The following is an 18,532-nucleotide window of genomic DNA, read 5'->3' as shown; positions in this document are numbered from 1 at the left end:
CTATCATACAGCATTAAAATAGTAAAAATGTTGGCCCAGGGGCGTAGCTCAGTTGGTCGGGTGCTAGTCTAGCATGCATGAAGCCCTGGGTTCAATTTCCAGCACTGCAAAAACTGGGTATAGCAATGCATGCTAAATGCTAGCACAAGGAGAGGCAGAGCAGGAGGATCAGCAGTGCAGGACATTTTTAGCTGCAGAGCAGAAGCAGGTTTGAAACCAGCTAGGGCCAGATGGAGAACCAGCCTCAAACATCTACCAAACAAGCAGACTGAGAAAAGTCTGTTCCAGAGACTTGGAGAGAGCTTGGCTGGTGAAGGCACTTGCTGCTGGGTGGAACCAGTTCCATCCCATGACCCACAAGATTTCAAAGCAGAACTTGTCCTCTAGACTGTCCCCACCCAGCACATGTGTGTGCACATGCACAATTAAGAAATACTACAAATGTCTGTGATAAGGTCAGATTTTAACACCAAGCAGTAGCATATTGGTGATCCAGAAATGTTTAACAACTCTCTAAAGGACCGGAAACCCTTATTGTAGTACAGACTAAACTCAGGGTGTCATGTTTGCTAGCACTGAGCTCACCACTGAGCTATACTACCAGTTCTAAAGAGTTACAGAATTCTGTGTCTGGGTTCAGTTAGTTACACATTGGTTTCATGATACTTGTTCCTGCTAAACAGAATACAACATTTTCTACATAACATTTTCTGATAAGCACTTCTAAAAGTTTTAAGTCACACATGTTTTTGCTTCAAATGTCACAAGAGTTGTATACAATAATACAATAGTATCAGTCACTATTCATAGCACTAGTAAGAGTCTATCGATACACTAAAGACCAACTCTTACTCCTTAAGGTTCAGCAAACCTGATAACCAGAATTTTTTTTTTTTCAAAAATTAATATTGACTTAAGCCAAGCATAGTGGTGCATGCCTTAAATCCCAGCACTTGGGAGGCAGATACAGGTGCATCTCTGTGTGTTCGAGGCCAGCCTGGTCTACAGAGTGAGTTCCCGGCCAGCCAGGGCCACACAGAGAGACCTTGTCTTCAACACATGTGCATCTTTGATTATGTGTGTGAGCATGTATCTGTGAGGGGATGCGCACATGAGGGCGACTGTCTCTGGAGGCAAGAGAAGGGGATCAGATGCCCTGGAGGCAGGTGTCCCAGGCGGCTGTGAGCTGCAGCATGGGTGCTGGGAACACAACACTGATCCTCTGCAAGAGCAACAAGTCCTTGTAACAGCTGAGCTCTCTCTAGGCCTTAAACATTTTCAGCATTCTTGTCTATGTGTGTGTATGGGTACATTTACCATAGCAAGTTTAGAGGACAAGTCTGTCCTTTCCTTCTGCCGTGTGATGTGGGTCCTGGGGACAGAAATCGTGTCACCAGGCTGGTGGCAGGCACCGTTACCCACTTCTACCGATTCCCAGACCAGAATCTCACCATTAGTAGTGCTACAGATGCTGGACATTTTGGAATAGAGCATCAATATGCTACTACTTTATGTTAAAATATTTAACTTTCAGTTGACAATTATATATACATATATATATAATACATGTTACAATTCTTGGACAAACTCCTGACTCCTCCCTGTATTGGTTCTTGTGGATTTAGTGAGTGAGTGTGTGTGCGTGTGTACGTTTTCATGTCATTAAAATGAATTTTGTCTTTGTTTACCTATGCAATCAAGCCCATTTAGGACTCAAGGTTCCTTCGTACAGGGTGTCGTGCATGTTCAGAGCAGGGTGACTTGACAGCCCTAAGCACACGCCTAATCCTGACTCTCCTCTCAGGGTGCTGGGGTTCAAGGCACACCACCTCTGTCAGAGACGGTGGTTTAGACTGATTATTTACTTATTTACTCTGCCATTCCTTTCTGCATCTGAAATGTCATTTGCAATTTTTAGGTCTAGTTAAAAGGAAATAGATAAATGGTTCATGATCTCAGAAGTCAGGCTGAGGAGACGTAGTCCAGTGAAACCTACAGAAGCAAAACAGCCAGGTGCAGTGAAGCACACCGTAACCCTGGCACCGAGGAGGCAGGACGGGGGCCTCAGGGCCTGCAGCCAGCCAGCCTAGCTGAACCCATGAGTCTTAAGTGAGTGGGAAACTCTTGTCTCAAAGAACAAACTGAGGAAGACACCTCAGATTTACCTCAGGCACCATACACAGGCGCGCACACACCCACTAACACAGAAATCTAATTTGAGGAAAAAAAAAGAAATAAGACATCTTAGTTGGGTGCAGTGGCGCACGCCTGTAATCCCAGCACTTGGGGGACAGAGGCAGGCGGAGCTCTGTGAGTTCGAGGCCAGCCTGGTTTACAAAGTGAGTTCCAAGCTATCTAGGGCTGCACAGTGAGGTTTTCTCCATTGACTGTTGTCCTTTTAAGAGAAGGGGTCTTCTATGGTGCCCCGGCTGGTCCTAAACTCAGCTTCAAGTTGCCTTCTGCCCAAGCCTCCCAGCTAGCTGGGTTGACAGGCACATTCCACTATACCTGGCTTTCTCTTATCTTTTCTTTCCCCTGAAAAGAATGGCAAAACAGACTAGATATAAATAAAATGTAAGTTGGCCACGAAGACTCGCTTGTGTAAGCACCGAAGCCACACGAGTGACCTTGAGCCTGATGCTCCTGTTCAGGCAAGAGCTGCTTGAGAGAGCAAACATTAAGGACAGATTCAAACGGCTTCTGGAGCAAGATGTCACACGACTGCCACCGTGAGAAGGCTACAGCGCTAGGGAGGGAAAAGGAAAAGATGACTTGCAAATGCGTGCAAAAGCCATTTATCCACCTGGGACCGTCCTTCAGACTGCAGGCTGGGCCTGGGAGCGCCCCAGTTGCCCTGCAACACTGCAAGTTAGAGGGGATGTGGGCAGAAGGGTAAGGAGGAATGAAGAAGCTGGTCAGCCAGACTGTCCCTCTCCCCCGAGAGCCGGTGACAAGCCCTGGTAGTGACTTTCTCCAAACGTCTCTTTCCACTCACCCAAGTGACTTTAAATGGCGTGCGCACACAAGAGTGAGGCTGTTCAACATCAGGAGTTGTGACCTTGTCAGAATAGGTGTGTCACTGTGGGTGAGACTGGGGTGTCAGACGACTCCTGTCATTCCCAGTGTGTTCTCTGCCTCCTGCTTGTGGTTTCAGATGTGAGCTCTCGACCCTTCCTACCACCATCCCTTTCCTCTGCCCCCACTGACTCAAACCTTCTGAAACTCTGCACTCAGTTAAATGCCTTCTTGGAAGTTGCCTTGGTTAAGGTGTTTTATTACTGCAATGAAAACAAACATAGCTAACACAGAAGCCTCGGGGTTTAGGGAGCTCGTGGTGCCTGTGTAGAGGACTGGAGTTCAGTTCCCAGCACCCAAGTCAGAGAGATCACAGTCCCCATGGGTGAGATGCTCTCTGGCCTCCATGGGTACCTGCAAACATATATACAGACACATAATTTAAAAAAAAAAAAAACAAAAAAAACAAAAAAAAACCAGAATCTGAAAAAGAAATCTGGTATTAAGAACGTTCTACAACAAGAGTGTATTTCCACAGCTTCACATGGCTTACATGTGCCACCTAAAGGGTTAGTATGTGGGAAGTTAAGGTGTGAGGCATTAAGAGATTGGAAACGTAATCTATGATCTTCACAGGTGAGGCCTTTAGGAGGTGACTGGGGTTAGACAGGGTCATCCACGTATATTCCTATTACTGAAGAAAAGTGAAAGACAGGTCACATGTGTGAGTACTCCATCTCTCTCAGCAAGTAATCTCCTGAGCCATTTTGGGATTCAGCCAGAAGGAAGGTCATTACTATATGCAGTACTTTGATCTTGGACCTCTGGAAATGTGAGTCAAAGTAAACCTCTTTTCTCTATAAATATCCAGCCTCTGGTATTTCATTATAATAATGTACCAGGGAAGCAGATGAGTTTTCTCTAATGAAGGTTAAATAAAAGGCAGAGAGCTATGTATAACACAGGGCTTTTCAATCTGCAACACTATAGGTGTTTTAGATTAAATGACTCTTTATTGTAGGGATGTCTTGAGCACTACAGAATGTTCAGGATCATCTCTGGTTTCTACTAACTGGAAGCCAGTAAAAATGCCCCAGGCCTCACGATTAATAATGCTCCTAGGAGCAGGGAAGACCTGAAAAAACACAAAACAAAACAAAAAACTCTAGATGTGGCCACATGTTCCTTGGTGTAAAACTGCCCCTTGCTTATATAAAACTATTACTGTGAGATGGACCAGAGTCAGGATCTGCTCAAGGTGCACATGGGATTTCCTGCCACACACACAGACACACATAGGAGCAGACTGCCAGTCAGGTGCCCAGGAAAGGCAATGAGAACAGAAAACTGAAATCTGTAAGATAAGGGGATTTCCATCAGATAGTCTTAAATACTTTCCAGCTCTCCCCATCTCTGTTCTAACATTCCTCGTGTCCTTGAATGTGGATGTAGAAACTCCACAGGCAGAGAGAAGCCTCAGCGGGTGAAGGTGCTTGCTGCCAAGCCTGAGATCCTAAATTTGGTCCCTTATACCCTGTGGTGGAAGGAGAGAACTGATTCACACAGACTGCCCTCTCATCTCCACGCACATTTGATGGAACATTTGTTCCTTTCCCCACAAAAGAAATAAGTAAAATATAATGATAAACCTATCAGTAGAAGCGCCAATCAGTGAGGGTAGAGTGGGAGGAACCTTCAGGAAATAAGGTGCTTCTGATACTCCACCATTTCAGATAACAGGAGCTGACTGTCCACCGCCTCGACAGAGCATGCTTTACACACCCCTCAGGGCCACTAATATTAGAATGACCCATTCAAGCCAGGTGCGGTGGCACATGCCTGTAACCCTGGCACTCGGAGGCAGAGGCAGGTGAGTCTCTGTGAGCTCAAGGCCAACCTGGTCTTGTGGCCAACAAAGTGAGTCCAGGATAGCCAAGGCTACAAAGACAAACCCTGTTTTGAAAAACAAACAAAAAAAGAATGACCCATTCATTCAAAGCCCTCATTAAACAGAATCTACTGAACTAAAAACCATACCAGAGCCTATAAGAAATAAGAGAGAGACAAAACAGAAATACACAGTCCTTGAAGGAATGCTTTCTGTTAGACTGAAGAGCTACAAGCCATATTTCCAGCCGACAACACAGCACAAGAGGGTTCAACGTCCAGTGAATGACACAGAAAGTATGGGCGGAGTTGATTAAGGAAGATGTCATGGAAGAGGCAGATAAACCTTGTGCTGACACCACAGTTGTAACAAAGATACAAGGTAAGAGTATATAAAGTGTCCTAAGGATTGGGGAAGTGAGACATTATATTAGCTGAAGCACGGCGACTATGGTGGTTTGAATGCGAATGGCCTCCGTAACAGTGTATGTTTGAATGCTTGGTTTGTAGTTGCTGGAACTGTTTGGGAAGGATTAAGAAGTGTGGCCTTGTTAGAGAAGGTGTGTCACTGAAGGTAGGCTCAGAAGTTTCAAAGTTCCATGCCAGGCCCAGTCTAGCTCTCTCTGCCTCCTCCTTGTGGATCAGACGTGAGCTCTCGGCTACTGCTCCCAACACCATACCTGCCTGCCTGCTGCCATGCTGTCCACCGTGATGATTAGGAACCAACCCTCTAAAACTGTAAGTAGGACCCAATTAAATGCTCTTTTATAAGATGCCTTGTCTCCTCCTAGCATCTGACTAATATCTAAAACAGCTACCTAAAGGATAATGAAAATTCATGTGTGTGTCTCTTTGTGTATGCAGGTGTCTAAGGAGGCCAGAAGAGGGCATCAGATTCCTTGGAGCTGGAGTTGTGAGCCACTGTCAGCATCCAGGAGCAAGTATTCTCAACTGCTGAGCCAACCCTCCACCTCTCAGTACAGAGTTCTAATGCAAGGTTAGAGGAGATGATAAGGAGTCTCTCGTTCCAGAAATGTCAGGGCAGAGCTTTCCAGGACAACCCTTTCATAGAATAGTAACTGTGAACTTTCACAGTGTGAGAAGTAGGTAGAGAACAGCAGCAAGTAGGCAGAAACTAAAAACCAGGTTGACAAAGAAAACAGCACAGAGAGGACTCCCTGGTTAGTGGCGCTGAAGACGGTATTGGTTGGTATCTCTCATGACAGACAAAAACCCAGTAAAAATACCTGGTCTTACGAAGCCTGAAGGATATAAAATCTTCGGCAACTGCTGCAGTGGGAAATAGGGAAAACACAGGAAGAACTCTAAATTCTAGATGAAAACTAGGTTCCAAACTCTCCACAGCTTCCTTGTTCCCCACCCCTGTCCAGCAGATTCCAAGCAGCATCTTTTTAAAAAATATTTATTTATGTATGAATGCTCTATCTGCATGCCAGAAGAGGGCATCAGATTCCAATATAGATGGTTGTGAGCCACCATGTGGTCGCTGGGAGTTGAACTCAGGACCTCTGGATGAGCAGCCAGTGCTCTTAACCAGTGAGCTATCCCTCCAGCCCTAAGCAGCATCTTTAAGGCTATAAACTAGACAAGAGATTTTAATGGTTGCACATCACAGTCAAGACAGAGTTTGAAGTTTGAGTTTTGCCAAACTATCTGCCTAATAAAATAAATAAAAATCAGCATTATTAAGGAAAACATAACAGAATCCAGAATTTTATTTTTCTGTTTTTGGTTTTCAGAGACATGGCTTCTTTGTGTAGCCCTGGCTGTCCTGGAACTTACTTTGTAAACTAAACTGGACTGAAACTCGGAGATCTGCCTGCCTCTGCCTCTGCCTGAGTGCTGGGGTTAAAGGTGTGCGTCACGGCTGCTTGGCTCAGAATCCATAATTTTTAGTTGTGAGCCTAGTCTTTAATGACTGAGTCATCTCTCCAGCCCAGGAATCCAAAAATTTTTAAATGAATTACCCATAACACATCTCAAAATTAGTGAACCATAAAGAAATGGGAAAATATAACCCACACTCAAGAAATAAGACAATTGTCCCTGGTGTCCAGATGGGAGAAACAAAGCAGACTGAGAACACTTGAGGAGTGTGCATAGAAGAATCAAAGAACCAAACCCCAGCAGAGAAACAGCACCCATCAAAATGAGGATTCCTGTGGCTGAAGAGGTGGCTCAGCGGTTAAAAGCACTAGTGGCTCTTCTAGAGGACCTGAGTTCGGCTCCTACCATCTATATGACAGCTCACATCTGTCTGTAACTATAGTTCTAGGATATCTGAGCCACCGTCCGGCCTCCTCAGACACCAGGCAACACACACACGGTATACAGACATACATGTAGGCAAAGCACCTATATGTATATGTATGAGAAAGATAAATATTTAAGTGGAAATTCCAGGAGGCTGAGGCCACAGCTAAGTGATGGCAGTTAGCGTGCACAAGGTGGGGTTCATTTCCCTAGCTTCGTAAGAAGTGGAATGTCAGCTGTTTGCTTAACGACATATAAAGAGGCACGTTGGTACATGCCCTAGCACGCAGGAGACAGAGGCTGCTAACATATCTTTGTGAGTTCAAGACCAAGTTATCTTGGTCAACACAGCAATTTCCTGGCCATTCAGAACTACACAGTGAGATCTTGTCTACATACAAACAAACAAACAAACAAAATACCCAAATATCAAAACACCTGCTATCTATGTAACCAAAATTCCAAAAAGAAAAAAAACAGGAAAAATAAAGAAAGAGAAATCAAAGAACTAAGACCCCCAAACTTTCCAAACTTGGTATAAAAATATGTAAACTGATATATTCAAAGATAAAGGGGGAAATAATAGAAATTCGAAAAACAGAAACTGAATTATAATCTTTCAAGACAGCCTACTACATTTGCTATTAAGTTTAAAAATAGAGACACCCTGAAAGTTAAACAATAAAAAAGAATGTACCATGCAAACAGCAAGCAAAAGAAGCCTTGAGCAGCCATAATAATATCAGTTTGTTATATACTCTGTGACATAAAAGTAAAAGTGACCTATCAGGTTTCTGACGTGGGCTCAGACAAGGGCCAACAGGTATTCTGTCAGATTTTGACGAAAGGAAAAACCCCTGAGATGGTTCAAGAAGCAGGCCAAGGAGATGGAGAATGAAGACAAGACTTTCAAACACAAACAAACAAACAAACAAACAAACAAACAAAAAAGGAACAGAAGAGGTTCAAGGAGCCAAAACAAAGGGCAAGGGAAAGAGTTCCCTGGATATAGGTGGAATGAAAATCCAGGCAGAGTGCTGCTCCTTATGCCCGAGACCAGGGCAACTCTTGACTCATTTCTACTTAAAGACCTGCAGTCCGCCATAACATCCTACAAAGCGAGCTGCCTCTTGTGCTTGCTCAGAATGGAACTGGGGTTCTCTGACAGGTCAGCAAGCACTCTGAACTCACTCCTGAGCCATCTCTCCAGGTATTGGCACACAATATTTATGGCATTTTGAAGAGTTACTTGTTATGAGCTCAGCACCCAAACATCTAAGGGCATAAAAAGTTATCAAAGGAGTTTTGTGTGGTAGTGTATGCCTCTAACGCCAGAACAGGAAAAGTAAAAGCAAGGGGCATCGGGAGGCCAAGGTTCTAATAACAGAAATAGCCTAACAGAAATCATACAATTATCTGTAGCAAAGCTATGAAGTTTAATTTTAATCTCGTTACACACTAGCTGTATAATTTGGCTTAAGCTACTACGTATTCATTAGTGTATCTTGGTGAATTCAAGGCCATCCTGGGCTATATATGTTGAATGTGAAGACAGCATGGGCTACATAATGAAGCCCTGGTTAAAACAAAACAAGTCTTGGAGTTAGGTGCACAAGAAATAATATTATGAATAGGGGACTTATTACTGGCAAGCAATCAACAAAGCTAGTTTGAAATTTTTATTTCTAATTGACATGATTGTACAAATCAGCAGATGATACTTCATGATAACTCAATACATGTATCCAAAGTGTAAGCATCAATTCAGCGTAATTACGTGTTTCTAGTTTGTGAATTTCACCATATCTTCCGTGTTGGAACCTTTCCATGGTTCTCATCTGGTTCCTCATAAGACATTGCTGTGAACTACATGAACCCACCCCGCAGCTCCCACCCCATGCTTTAGGGACTTACTATGCTCTAACTGTATTTTGGGACCCCTCATTCAGCTCACCACTTCTCTGTCTCCTCCCCTCAAAGGCTACATTTAATTGCCCCAAGCCAAAGGAACAATTCTGGTTATCTTTGATGAGAGTTACGCCTTAGTGACCCTGTGGATTTAAAAACCAGAACAGCCAGTTACTATTTTATGAATACGGTTTAATTTTTAGACCTAATATTTTTAAGATGAGTGGCTGAGCAGATCAAAGCACCAGGCCCTTCCTGAAGGTGAGTCAAGAGAAAACCTCAAACATGGCTGGCCCCGAGGCTGCTCCGTCAAGAGTCATCTCTCTCACTGTGCTGTTGAATCCCCCTTTCCCTCCAATTGCCTCTCACTTGAAATTTACTCAGCAGCTTTCTAATGCTCCCATCTTTTATCTTACTTGCGTTCCAGTTCAGATCTCTAATTTTTTTTTCACATATATTCTGTCAGCTAAATATGGAGCCAAGCTATCTGAATGCTCAGGGGTAACAACAGTGTCACAAGACATGGCAAGACACATGGCTTGTAGGCTGACAAAGATGGCGTCACTGTCTCTCTCAGCAAGGTGTCCTGCCTTTTGCATCACTCACTAAGCTACCCAATGCTCCTTGCTTCTATCTGGCCCTTCCAGAATGCAAGGCTCTTCCTTAAAGCCAGATAATAGCCCTCTTTCACTCCCGTAGATTCCGAGAACAACACTTCCTAAATTCCTGTTCCTGGTGAGGAACCAGTCAATGATCTTCATACAGACTACATGGGGGGCCTTGTAAATCTAGGAGGTGGAAGGTATTCCTGCAAAGGAGAAAATGGAGAGCAGGGAGATCAGAATAAAACGTTCCAGGAAGTACACGTAGTTACACTGGTATCTGAACTCCAAAGACCTGTCACAAAGATCCCTTGTCCACCTCAACGTTCTGTCCTTGTTATCTATGCTATTAACATTCAAGCAACATTTCCGAGGAGGATGGGAGTTCTGAACAGGAAGTATATCTCATGGGCATGTCAACTCTGATAAAAACTATGACCCTGAAGGGTTAGAGATTCTTTTTGCTTTAGCTTCTGCGTCTACATGTATGTTGGGCATGAAAGCAAAGCCTTGGGCATGTTGGGTGGGTAAGTACTTGGCCGCTAAGGTACATCTTGATCTCTGACCACAGAGATCCACTTGACAGTGGACTATCTGACAATGGGATCACTTGTCAGAATCCACCGTAATTATTTTTCTAGACTATCATTGCATAATTGAAACTTTTCATCAGTGTTTTCTAGTCTCAAGAAGAATAAGTTATAATTACCTCATTTCTTAGAAATTTTTATTTTTACAAAAAGTGAGTTACCAAGATAAAAAGTTTGTGATACTAACTTAAAATAATTTCTGATCTAAAATGGGGGAGGTGGTCAGAACTCACTCTTTTGTTTCAACAGCTCAATTGTCCTCAGTTCGGTTTTCCTCATCCTTCCTTTCCTGAGGGAGTCTTCAGGTCCCGCTAATGAGGCTGCATATGCTACATTATCACTGAAATCTGTGACATCATGGTCACCTCACCCCTAAATAAAACCACAAGCAGAAAAGTACAGACACTCTTGAAAGCAGTTAAATTTTAACCTTAAACCATCTCCCAAATGAATCTCTCTCTCTTTCCTGCCAATAAGAAGGTTCTGCCGAAAATAAAAAAGGCATTGTCTCATCAGACCACAGGGAAAAAAAAGTGTTTTCCCTAAATAGGAAAAAATAGTGAGACATGTTTCAAAACACAAGTTTTAATGTTGAAAATGTCTCAACAAAATTAAAAAAAAAAAATCTCCCCCTCCCTTTCTTCTAAGTCAGCCTCCCCCCTCCCTGTCTGTGGTCTGTTGGACTTGTCAAGTGTACGTCTGTGCCGCTCTCCCCAGGACATCTTACTGAAGAATAACAATCCATTTTGGGGACGTTCCCAGGATCAAACCCAGGGCCTCACACACGCTGGGCAAGCATTCTAGCACTAAGCTGGGCCCTCGGCCCTTAGCTGTGTGCCCTTAAAGGGTGACAGTATATTTCCCACTCCCTTTTTATTCCCCCTTGGGTACTGGGATTCAGTTGTAATAGCTAGAGAAGAAGTGGTGGGCTGGGGAGCCTCAGTGTCTCAGGTTCATACTGTGCAAGCATGAGGACCTGAGTTCAGATCCCAGCACCGGTATAAAGCCTGGCTCAGCAGACAACACCTGTAACCCCAGAGTATGTGTGTGGTGGGAGGGGAGGGGCGCGATCGGGCAATGAAGAGACACACAGGTGGGATCCAGAAGCTCCAGGCCCAGTCAGAGACACGACCCCCACTGTCAGCTTTCACATGTGCACACATGGGTGAGCACATCTGTATCTACACATACGTACATCCCATACAGAGTGAAAGTGAGCGCTCGACGGCTCCTCACAAAGAAAAGAAAGCAACAACAAAAACAAAAGAGAACTCAAACAGCGAAACCTCGACTGGGGAAATGGCTCAGTCTATACCATAAGGACCTGAGTCTGATCCCCCAAACTAGTCTATAAAATCTTCTGGTAGGTTAGAGAGATGGTTAAGGGCACCAGGTGCTCTTCCAAAGGGTCTGGGTTCAATTCCCAACCCCATGTTGCAGCTCAGAACTGTCTCTAACTCTAATCCCCGGGATCTGACTTTCTCTGGCCTCCACAGGTACCAGGTATGCATGTGGCACACAGATATAGGTAGGAAACACACGCACAAATACATTTTTAAAAAGCAGGACACGGGCAAGGTGGCGCACAGCTGTAATTCCAGCATTAAAGAGGCAGAGGCAGGCAGCTTCTCAGGAACCGCTGCTCAGCCAGACTTGCCAGTGACAGACCATGCCCCGTAAAACTAAAAACCTCAGAATGGCGCACGAGGAATGCCACCCGGGGTTGCCCCCTGGCCTCTGCATTTGTGCACGCTGCGCTGATGTGTGCCAGGTAACCTGTGTCCACCTCCTCAACTTTCACGGAAAGGAAAGCTGTCTGTGCCTTATTTTTACCACCCTTGGTACTGGGGAAGACATCTCAGGGCCTCATGCATGCCAAGCAAGGGCTCTAAAACTCGGCCTAACTTGGATCTTGTTGGGGCCAGTGTTAGTTTGTGTTTCCTGTCTCCTGCAGCCAATTCTGGCCCTGCAGAACGCGTACCTCCCAGTTCCTGCATACGCTGCCTTTTCAACTAGCCTAGAGGTTCCTGGGGAATGGAAGCTCTGATATGGCACAGCACCAAAACACTTAATGACTGGCCTAGATTTCAATGAGCTTGTCATTACATAATTATGGACAGGTTAGTCTTTAATATTAGCTGGAGGTGGAGCATAACGATAAATGAATAAAATAAAAAGGCCAAGGTAGAAGCTGATCCAGATATAGTCAGAATCAGCTGTTTCCCCCTTGTTTTTGTTTTAGTCCAGGAAATCAAATCAGAGGATGAAAAAAGGATGTGAGAAAACAGAATATTATTTTGGTACATATATTATTTGGTACATGATATTATTTGGTACATATATTGGTACTACCTATTAGGCTATGATACTACATGAAGGGTTTTTTTTGTTTGTTTTAATTTCATTTTCTTGATGAGTGTTTCACTATGTTGCTCAGGCTGGGCCTCCAACTCCTCAGCTCAAGTAATCCCCCTGCCTCAGTCTCCTGAGTAGACTATAGGTGTATCACAAAGAGAGATTCTGTGCGTTTGTGTGTGTGTGTGTACATATGTGTATGTGCCACAATGTGCCTGTAGAGGCCAAAATAATGCCCTGGTATCAGGCTTCAAATTATACTTTGTTTGAAACAGGGTTTCTGTCATGTTCTTCTGCTACATGTGCCATCTTTGGCCCATGATCTCTTGGGAGGAGTGACAGGGCTGTGGACAACTGTGCTGTGGTGGCTGGCTTTTGTTTGCTGCTTTGTTTTTAAACATGGGTCCTCATGCCTGCATGACAAATAATTTAATCATCTGAGCCATTTTCCAGCCCTGAATTGAGATTTTTTTAAAGCCAGCATAGGGGCTCAAGAGGTGGGCCAGCAGTTAGGAACACCAACTGCCCTTCAGAGGCCACAGCTCACAGCTGTCTGTTAGATCTCTGCTGCCAGAGATCTAGAGCCCTCAGACACACACGCAGGTAAAGCACCAATGCTCGTGAAAGAGAAATAAATCAATCTTAAAAAAAAAAAAAAAAAAAAGAATCCAGCAGGGTGATAGTGCCTCACACCTGGGGGTAAAAAGGCCTACCATGTGTAGCTCTTGGGAAACTGAGGCAGGAGAACCATACCAGGAGTGCCATACCAGCCTGGACAACATACTGAGTTCAAGGCTAGCCTAGGCTACAAAGTGAGACCCTGTATCAAGGAAAAGAAGACCTTTTGCTATTAGAGGGAACTACCTTTTTCCTAGTCCTCTGGTTTCCATAGGATGTTTTTCTTATGGCCTCAACCTGTCTTATTTCACATGCCCTTAGGATGTTTCAACAGACTGATGAAATTGGCTTTTGTTGGTGGTGGTGTTTTTGTTTCATGTGTGTGTGTGTGTGTTTTTCCCAAGACAGGGTTTATGTGCGTAGCCTTCGCTGTCCTGGACTGACTTTGTAGACCAGGCTGGCCTTGAACTCACGGAGGTCTGTCTCTGCCTCCTTGAGTGCTGCAATTATAGGCCTGTGCTACCCTGTCTGGCTAGACTGACAAAACTGTAAAGAATTTATCTGTCTCAAAGACTGTCTCCTCCAGGAGGACATTCTAGAATCATCATGCTGTGAAAATGGTCACAGTAAGCAGGTTAAATATTCTTCCTCCAAGTCCATTTACCTTTGACCTAGTTAGAAATACCTTTGCTCAAAATTATCTTATATAAACTTTGACCTAGTTTCCTTCCCAAGTCATTGATTTTGAGTGTGAGGAAAATGTGTTTACATCGACCATAAACCCCTCGGTTCCATCCATCCACAGGCTGGGGTTAGAGTCTCTCTAATGTCCCAGTATCTTACCAGACAGTGTTGGCAAGCCCGGCTGACTTGGCAGAACTCGGGCCCCTCCCAACACACTCTAGTTTACACAAGATAATGAGAGGAGGCGGGTTCCCTGGCATCACATGGAGGTTTATCTCTGTCTATGAAACTCCCTATGAGGCAGCACACAGATGCGCACACGCCCCTGAAAGGAGAGGAGGTGCAGCCTGTGCTTCCAACTCATGAAGTGCGCTACTGTGGACAGAGACCAAGGCTGACAGGAGAAGACATTCTCTAGAGACACGCTTTGTGCCGACGAGCACTGTGTAACTCCCCTACTAAATCCTCTGCAGTAAGAGAGGGAGCAGTACGGTGCGATTCAGTCAACTGCCTGGATCTCTCTGTAAGAGGCAGGTTGCACTCTAAAGCCCGTCCCTGTCTCAGCACATCACAAAGCCTTCCTCAAGCCTTGTTACAGGACAGATCCCCGGTTACATGCACAGTAACTTAGCTCCTTATTGCTTCCCCAGTACTCTACATAGCCTTCTTTCGAGCTTCCAGATTTCCCTTTTACTTCAGCGGGTTTTGAAACTACCTGTCCTCTCGGTGGCAGTGAATTACAAACACATTCCGCAGCTCGCACTCCCTGCACCCTGACTCTGGAATAACTATGTCATTCGTCCTGGTGTGACCGGTGGAAGGTACAGAAGTCACACGGTGGGAGGCCTCAGAGGCTCTAACAGCTTCTGCTTTTGCAGTCAGTAAACCCTCTTCAAAACAAAACAAAAACCAGCTCAGGGTAAGCCTAAGGGTAGGTGAGGCACCATGACAGCTGAGCTGAGTGGTCCCAGCCCCCAGCATGTAGCTGTCTGACAGCTGACAGAACACGCACAGATGATCTTGGCCATGACCGCAAGACACATCCAGCAACCTTAGCCCGAACTGCCGGCACCCAGGACCGAGAAGAGTAGTTGTCTTAAACCATTAAGCCCTGGGAGTTAAATGGCAAAGCTAACTCATACAAGCCTCCCCGACTTAGGGCAGAGACTTGGAATTTTTTTCTCAAGGCTTTTTTTTTTTTTTTTTTTGTAGAACCAGAAATTCTTTGTGTGCATGTGTCTATGTGTTGCATGTACTTGTTATACTGTGTGTGGAGGAAGAGGTGAAGCAGGCGGTCCTTCCTCAGTCACTATGTGCCTTTGGTTGTTCAAGGGTCTCTGGGTGAACCTGAAGCTCCTCAGTTTGGGTAGACTGGCTGGCCTGTGAGGCTCAGGGACTCGACATCCTCCATTTCCCCAGTGCTGGGGTCATAGGCACTCGACACTGTGCCCAGCTTTTTTTTTAGACTTATTTTTCTTTTATGTTGCATGCCGGCTGCCCATGGAGGTCAGAAGAGTCTGGAACTAGATTTGCAGGCAGTGAGCTGCCTCGTGGGTGCTGGGAACTGAACCTGGTCCTCTTAACTGCTGACCTACTCTCCAGTCCCTACACTCAGCTCTTCCTGTGGATTCTGAGGATCCCAACTCAGGTTCCCCATTTACTGCACAGGCACTGTACTGACTGGGCTATTTCCTCAGTTAGATCACAGAGACTGTTTGCAGCTAAAAGTAAATGGCACTAGGCTCCAAGGTCACTGAAGAGTTTACTAACAAGAGCTCATTCTTTCCTCTTTCTTCTGGCAAAGGCCAATCTGAGCCGGCTGGAACTCCTCACATTCAGACTGGTGCTCATGCGATGAAACCTTGGGTTAGGTCTGCATGAGCTCGTGAATCCAGAGCAATGACAAATGTGTAACCACAGCACTGAGGCAGGACCAGCAGTTCAAGGTTATCCTTGACTAGTTCTTCAAGCTGCTGACGGTGAACTGGCCCACCCTTCTCTTTCTCATAAGGCCCCAGAGACAAGTACAAGCTTTCTGAGTCTTTGTGCTTCTGTCATATTTTGGCTACATGTGGCCTACATGAGACCCTGTGTCAAGACTGGGGTTGGGGAGGGTGGCCTTGTAGACCCCACCTTTTTAGGTTTTAGATGTAAATTAGGAACAAGCTTCGACCTGACTGGGTGCTGTTGAGAAGTGGAACAAGCATGGGTTCTCACTACTTCCTCGAAAGCTTCCATAAACCCTACATCTGGAATATGGTATCTGAGCTTCTGAGGAAATGTTCTCTTATAGACATAAGAGGCTTTGCCTGTATAAGATTTGAGTTAACTTGCTAAAACAGAAACTTTCTATTATGACATTTCCCTCTTTACACCAAAATGAGTTTATTCACATAAATTTAACCTCAGTTTTTATACACAAGTGTTTCCAATTTAGCAAGAGTTGATTCTAAACACAAGTCACAGAGCGTGCCAGAACAAGATCACCATCAGCTACAGAAGAACACAAGAATACAGTATCTTTCATAACAGCCCTGCTTTAAGGCTCCAGAGCTGAAACCGAAATATAAAGCTGCCAAGTCACTTGGAAAAATTAAATTGTACCTGGTGGCCAAGTTGAATAATGGTCTCTCAAAAATGCTATGGTATCAGCTGGCCACCAGCCCTGTGCACCTGCAAATGCTGGTGGACTAAAAAAGGAACTGATTGCCTCTGGGAAAATAAGGATGACCTACAAGCTGATGCTGGACAGTTTTCACACTTGGACCTAAGCCAGGCAGGTAAGGCCCAAATTCAAAGTGTGACATGAGGGCCTCTGTACGCTCAGGGGCTTGGAGCTGCTGTCCGGCATAGCCCTCACTGGTGGGGCCTACTGCTGTATGTGGGGGAGATGATGCTAATTTCATCTGCCCCTTCACCCCAAGCCTGTGCAGTTAGCATGCTAAGAGTCATTTCCCGTGAGGTGGTCAGTTAGGAGGCGGAGACCAAAGAATCAGACATAAGGAATAACTTAGGAGATTGCTTAATTTATTCATGAAGGAGTGTGGTGAGAGAGAGAGAGAGAGAAAGAGAACTGGAAACATACATCTAAGGGGAAAAACATTTTTGTTCTTTTGTTTTGTTTGTTTTTTAAGACAGGGTTTCTCTGTGTGGCTCTGGCTGTCCTGGAACTCGCTCTGTAGACCAGGCTGGCCTTGACCTCATAGAGCTCCACCTGCCTCTGCCTCCCGGTGCTGACATGTGAAGGCATGCACCACCACTAGGGAGGAATTTTTTTTTTTTTTTTGAGGTAGGGTGTGTGCCCTAATAGCCTGGAACTTTTTGTAAGCACTAACCTTGAACTCACAGAGATCTACCTGCCTCTGCATTCCTAGTGCTGAGATTAAAGGCATGTACCACCATGCTCGCTCAGCTTGAAATATTTGCGTTATCAGTGAGAATTAAGTAAAGAAGGGGAGACAGTCTTTCACAGGTACCTGTATCCTAGCTGCTCACTGAGGTGGATCATGTGAAGGATGTAGGACTCCTTGCTCGTCCCAGTGAGGCCAGGCAGGAGCAAGACAGTGGGCCTGGTGCTGGCGTCCGCGTAACACGCACTGGTGTCGTTATCAAACCAGTCCAGTGAGATCTGTCCTCCATCCTCGGTTTTAATGAGTTCACTGAAAGGAACAGTTCCAAAGGCATTAAGGAGTAGGCCTTCGAGTTGCACACCTTGGTGTTTTCGTTCTATAAATATGACATCTGGTCATCTCAAAATAACGATGTATATTCATGAATATACATATATCTATGAAAGTTACTTCCTTTCATTACAAAATCATTATGAAGATTAATGCCATATTTCCAGCAGCCGCAATAAAAGCTAACAGTTTGTTAAAAACTGAACTCCAAAGGGGGATAAATCAGGACTCTGTGTGTATATGTGAATTTGGTCAAAATACATTATATACATGCACGAAATTATCAAAGAACCAATAAAACATTTTAAAGCTTAATTTAAAAAGGAATAAACTTCAGAGAACTTTAAATACTTGGGAGTGGCATGCACCGGGCTTTGCGTTCATCTCTGGTGGCACGCACACACAACACACAGCCCTTCATACATTGGTATTAACTATTTCCTTATTGCTCTCGAAGGCCTAGCATTTAACCCCTATCAGATTGAGGTCACACAGATACCAACAGGAAATTCTGAGGAAGTCTGGGGCTCACTTGGCCTATGCTGCGACTCGATGCAGCCTCTCATTGACAGGCCTTACAAAATTTGCTTCTTGAATGACTTCTCACATAGCATCTAGGTTGGCAGGGAGAAAAGGAACTCTGGAAAGACCAGATGACTCAGGGAAATTAGTAACAGACACCATGTAAATCTCCCGCTCAGATACGTCCCCATGCACACCTGCAACACCTCAAAACACCATTATCCTCAGAAACCCATGTGCTTGTCACTGTGAACGCTTTCCTAGGGAGACACACAGAATCTGAAGCGATCGACAGTTCTCTGCCCACTACCCCGGGACTGTCAACACGTGAATACAGCGGCGCAGCTCATCAAGGTGTCAGGGTCCTCAAGGGCAAACTGGAAAACAAACGGTAAAC

General features: G+C 44.8%; 1 protein-coding gene across 1 annotated transcript in view; it reads right to left on the bottom strand.

Annotated features, from left to right (window-relative positions):
- Abhd3 (abhydrolase domain containing 3, phospholipase) overlaps positions 1-17,592 on the bottom strand; it is a gene marked incomplete at its 5' end in the record, with an annotated part of 41,939 nt that extends 24,347 nt beyond the window's left edge. Inside the window, 1 exon segment of the mRNA XM_055625625.1 lies at positions 17,410-17,592. Coding sequence (XP_055481600.1) covers positions 17,410-17,592 — 183 coding nt within the window.
- Positions 17,593-18,532: the final 940 nt, after the last annotated feature.

The sequence above is a fragment of the Psammomys obesus genome, unplaced genomic scaffold (assembly GCF_907164565.1).
Source record: "Psammomys obesus unplaced genomic scaffold, mPsaObe1.curated_primary_1811, whole genome shotgun sequence".
In the NCBI taxonomy this organism is placed as follows: Eukaryota; Metazoa; Chordata; class Mammalia; order Rodentia; family Muridae; genus Psammomys; species Psammomys obesus.
The sequence above is the reverse complement of the archived record's forward strand: the minus strand, read 5'-3'. Positions and strand labels throughout refer to the sequence as shown.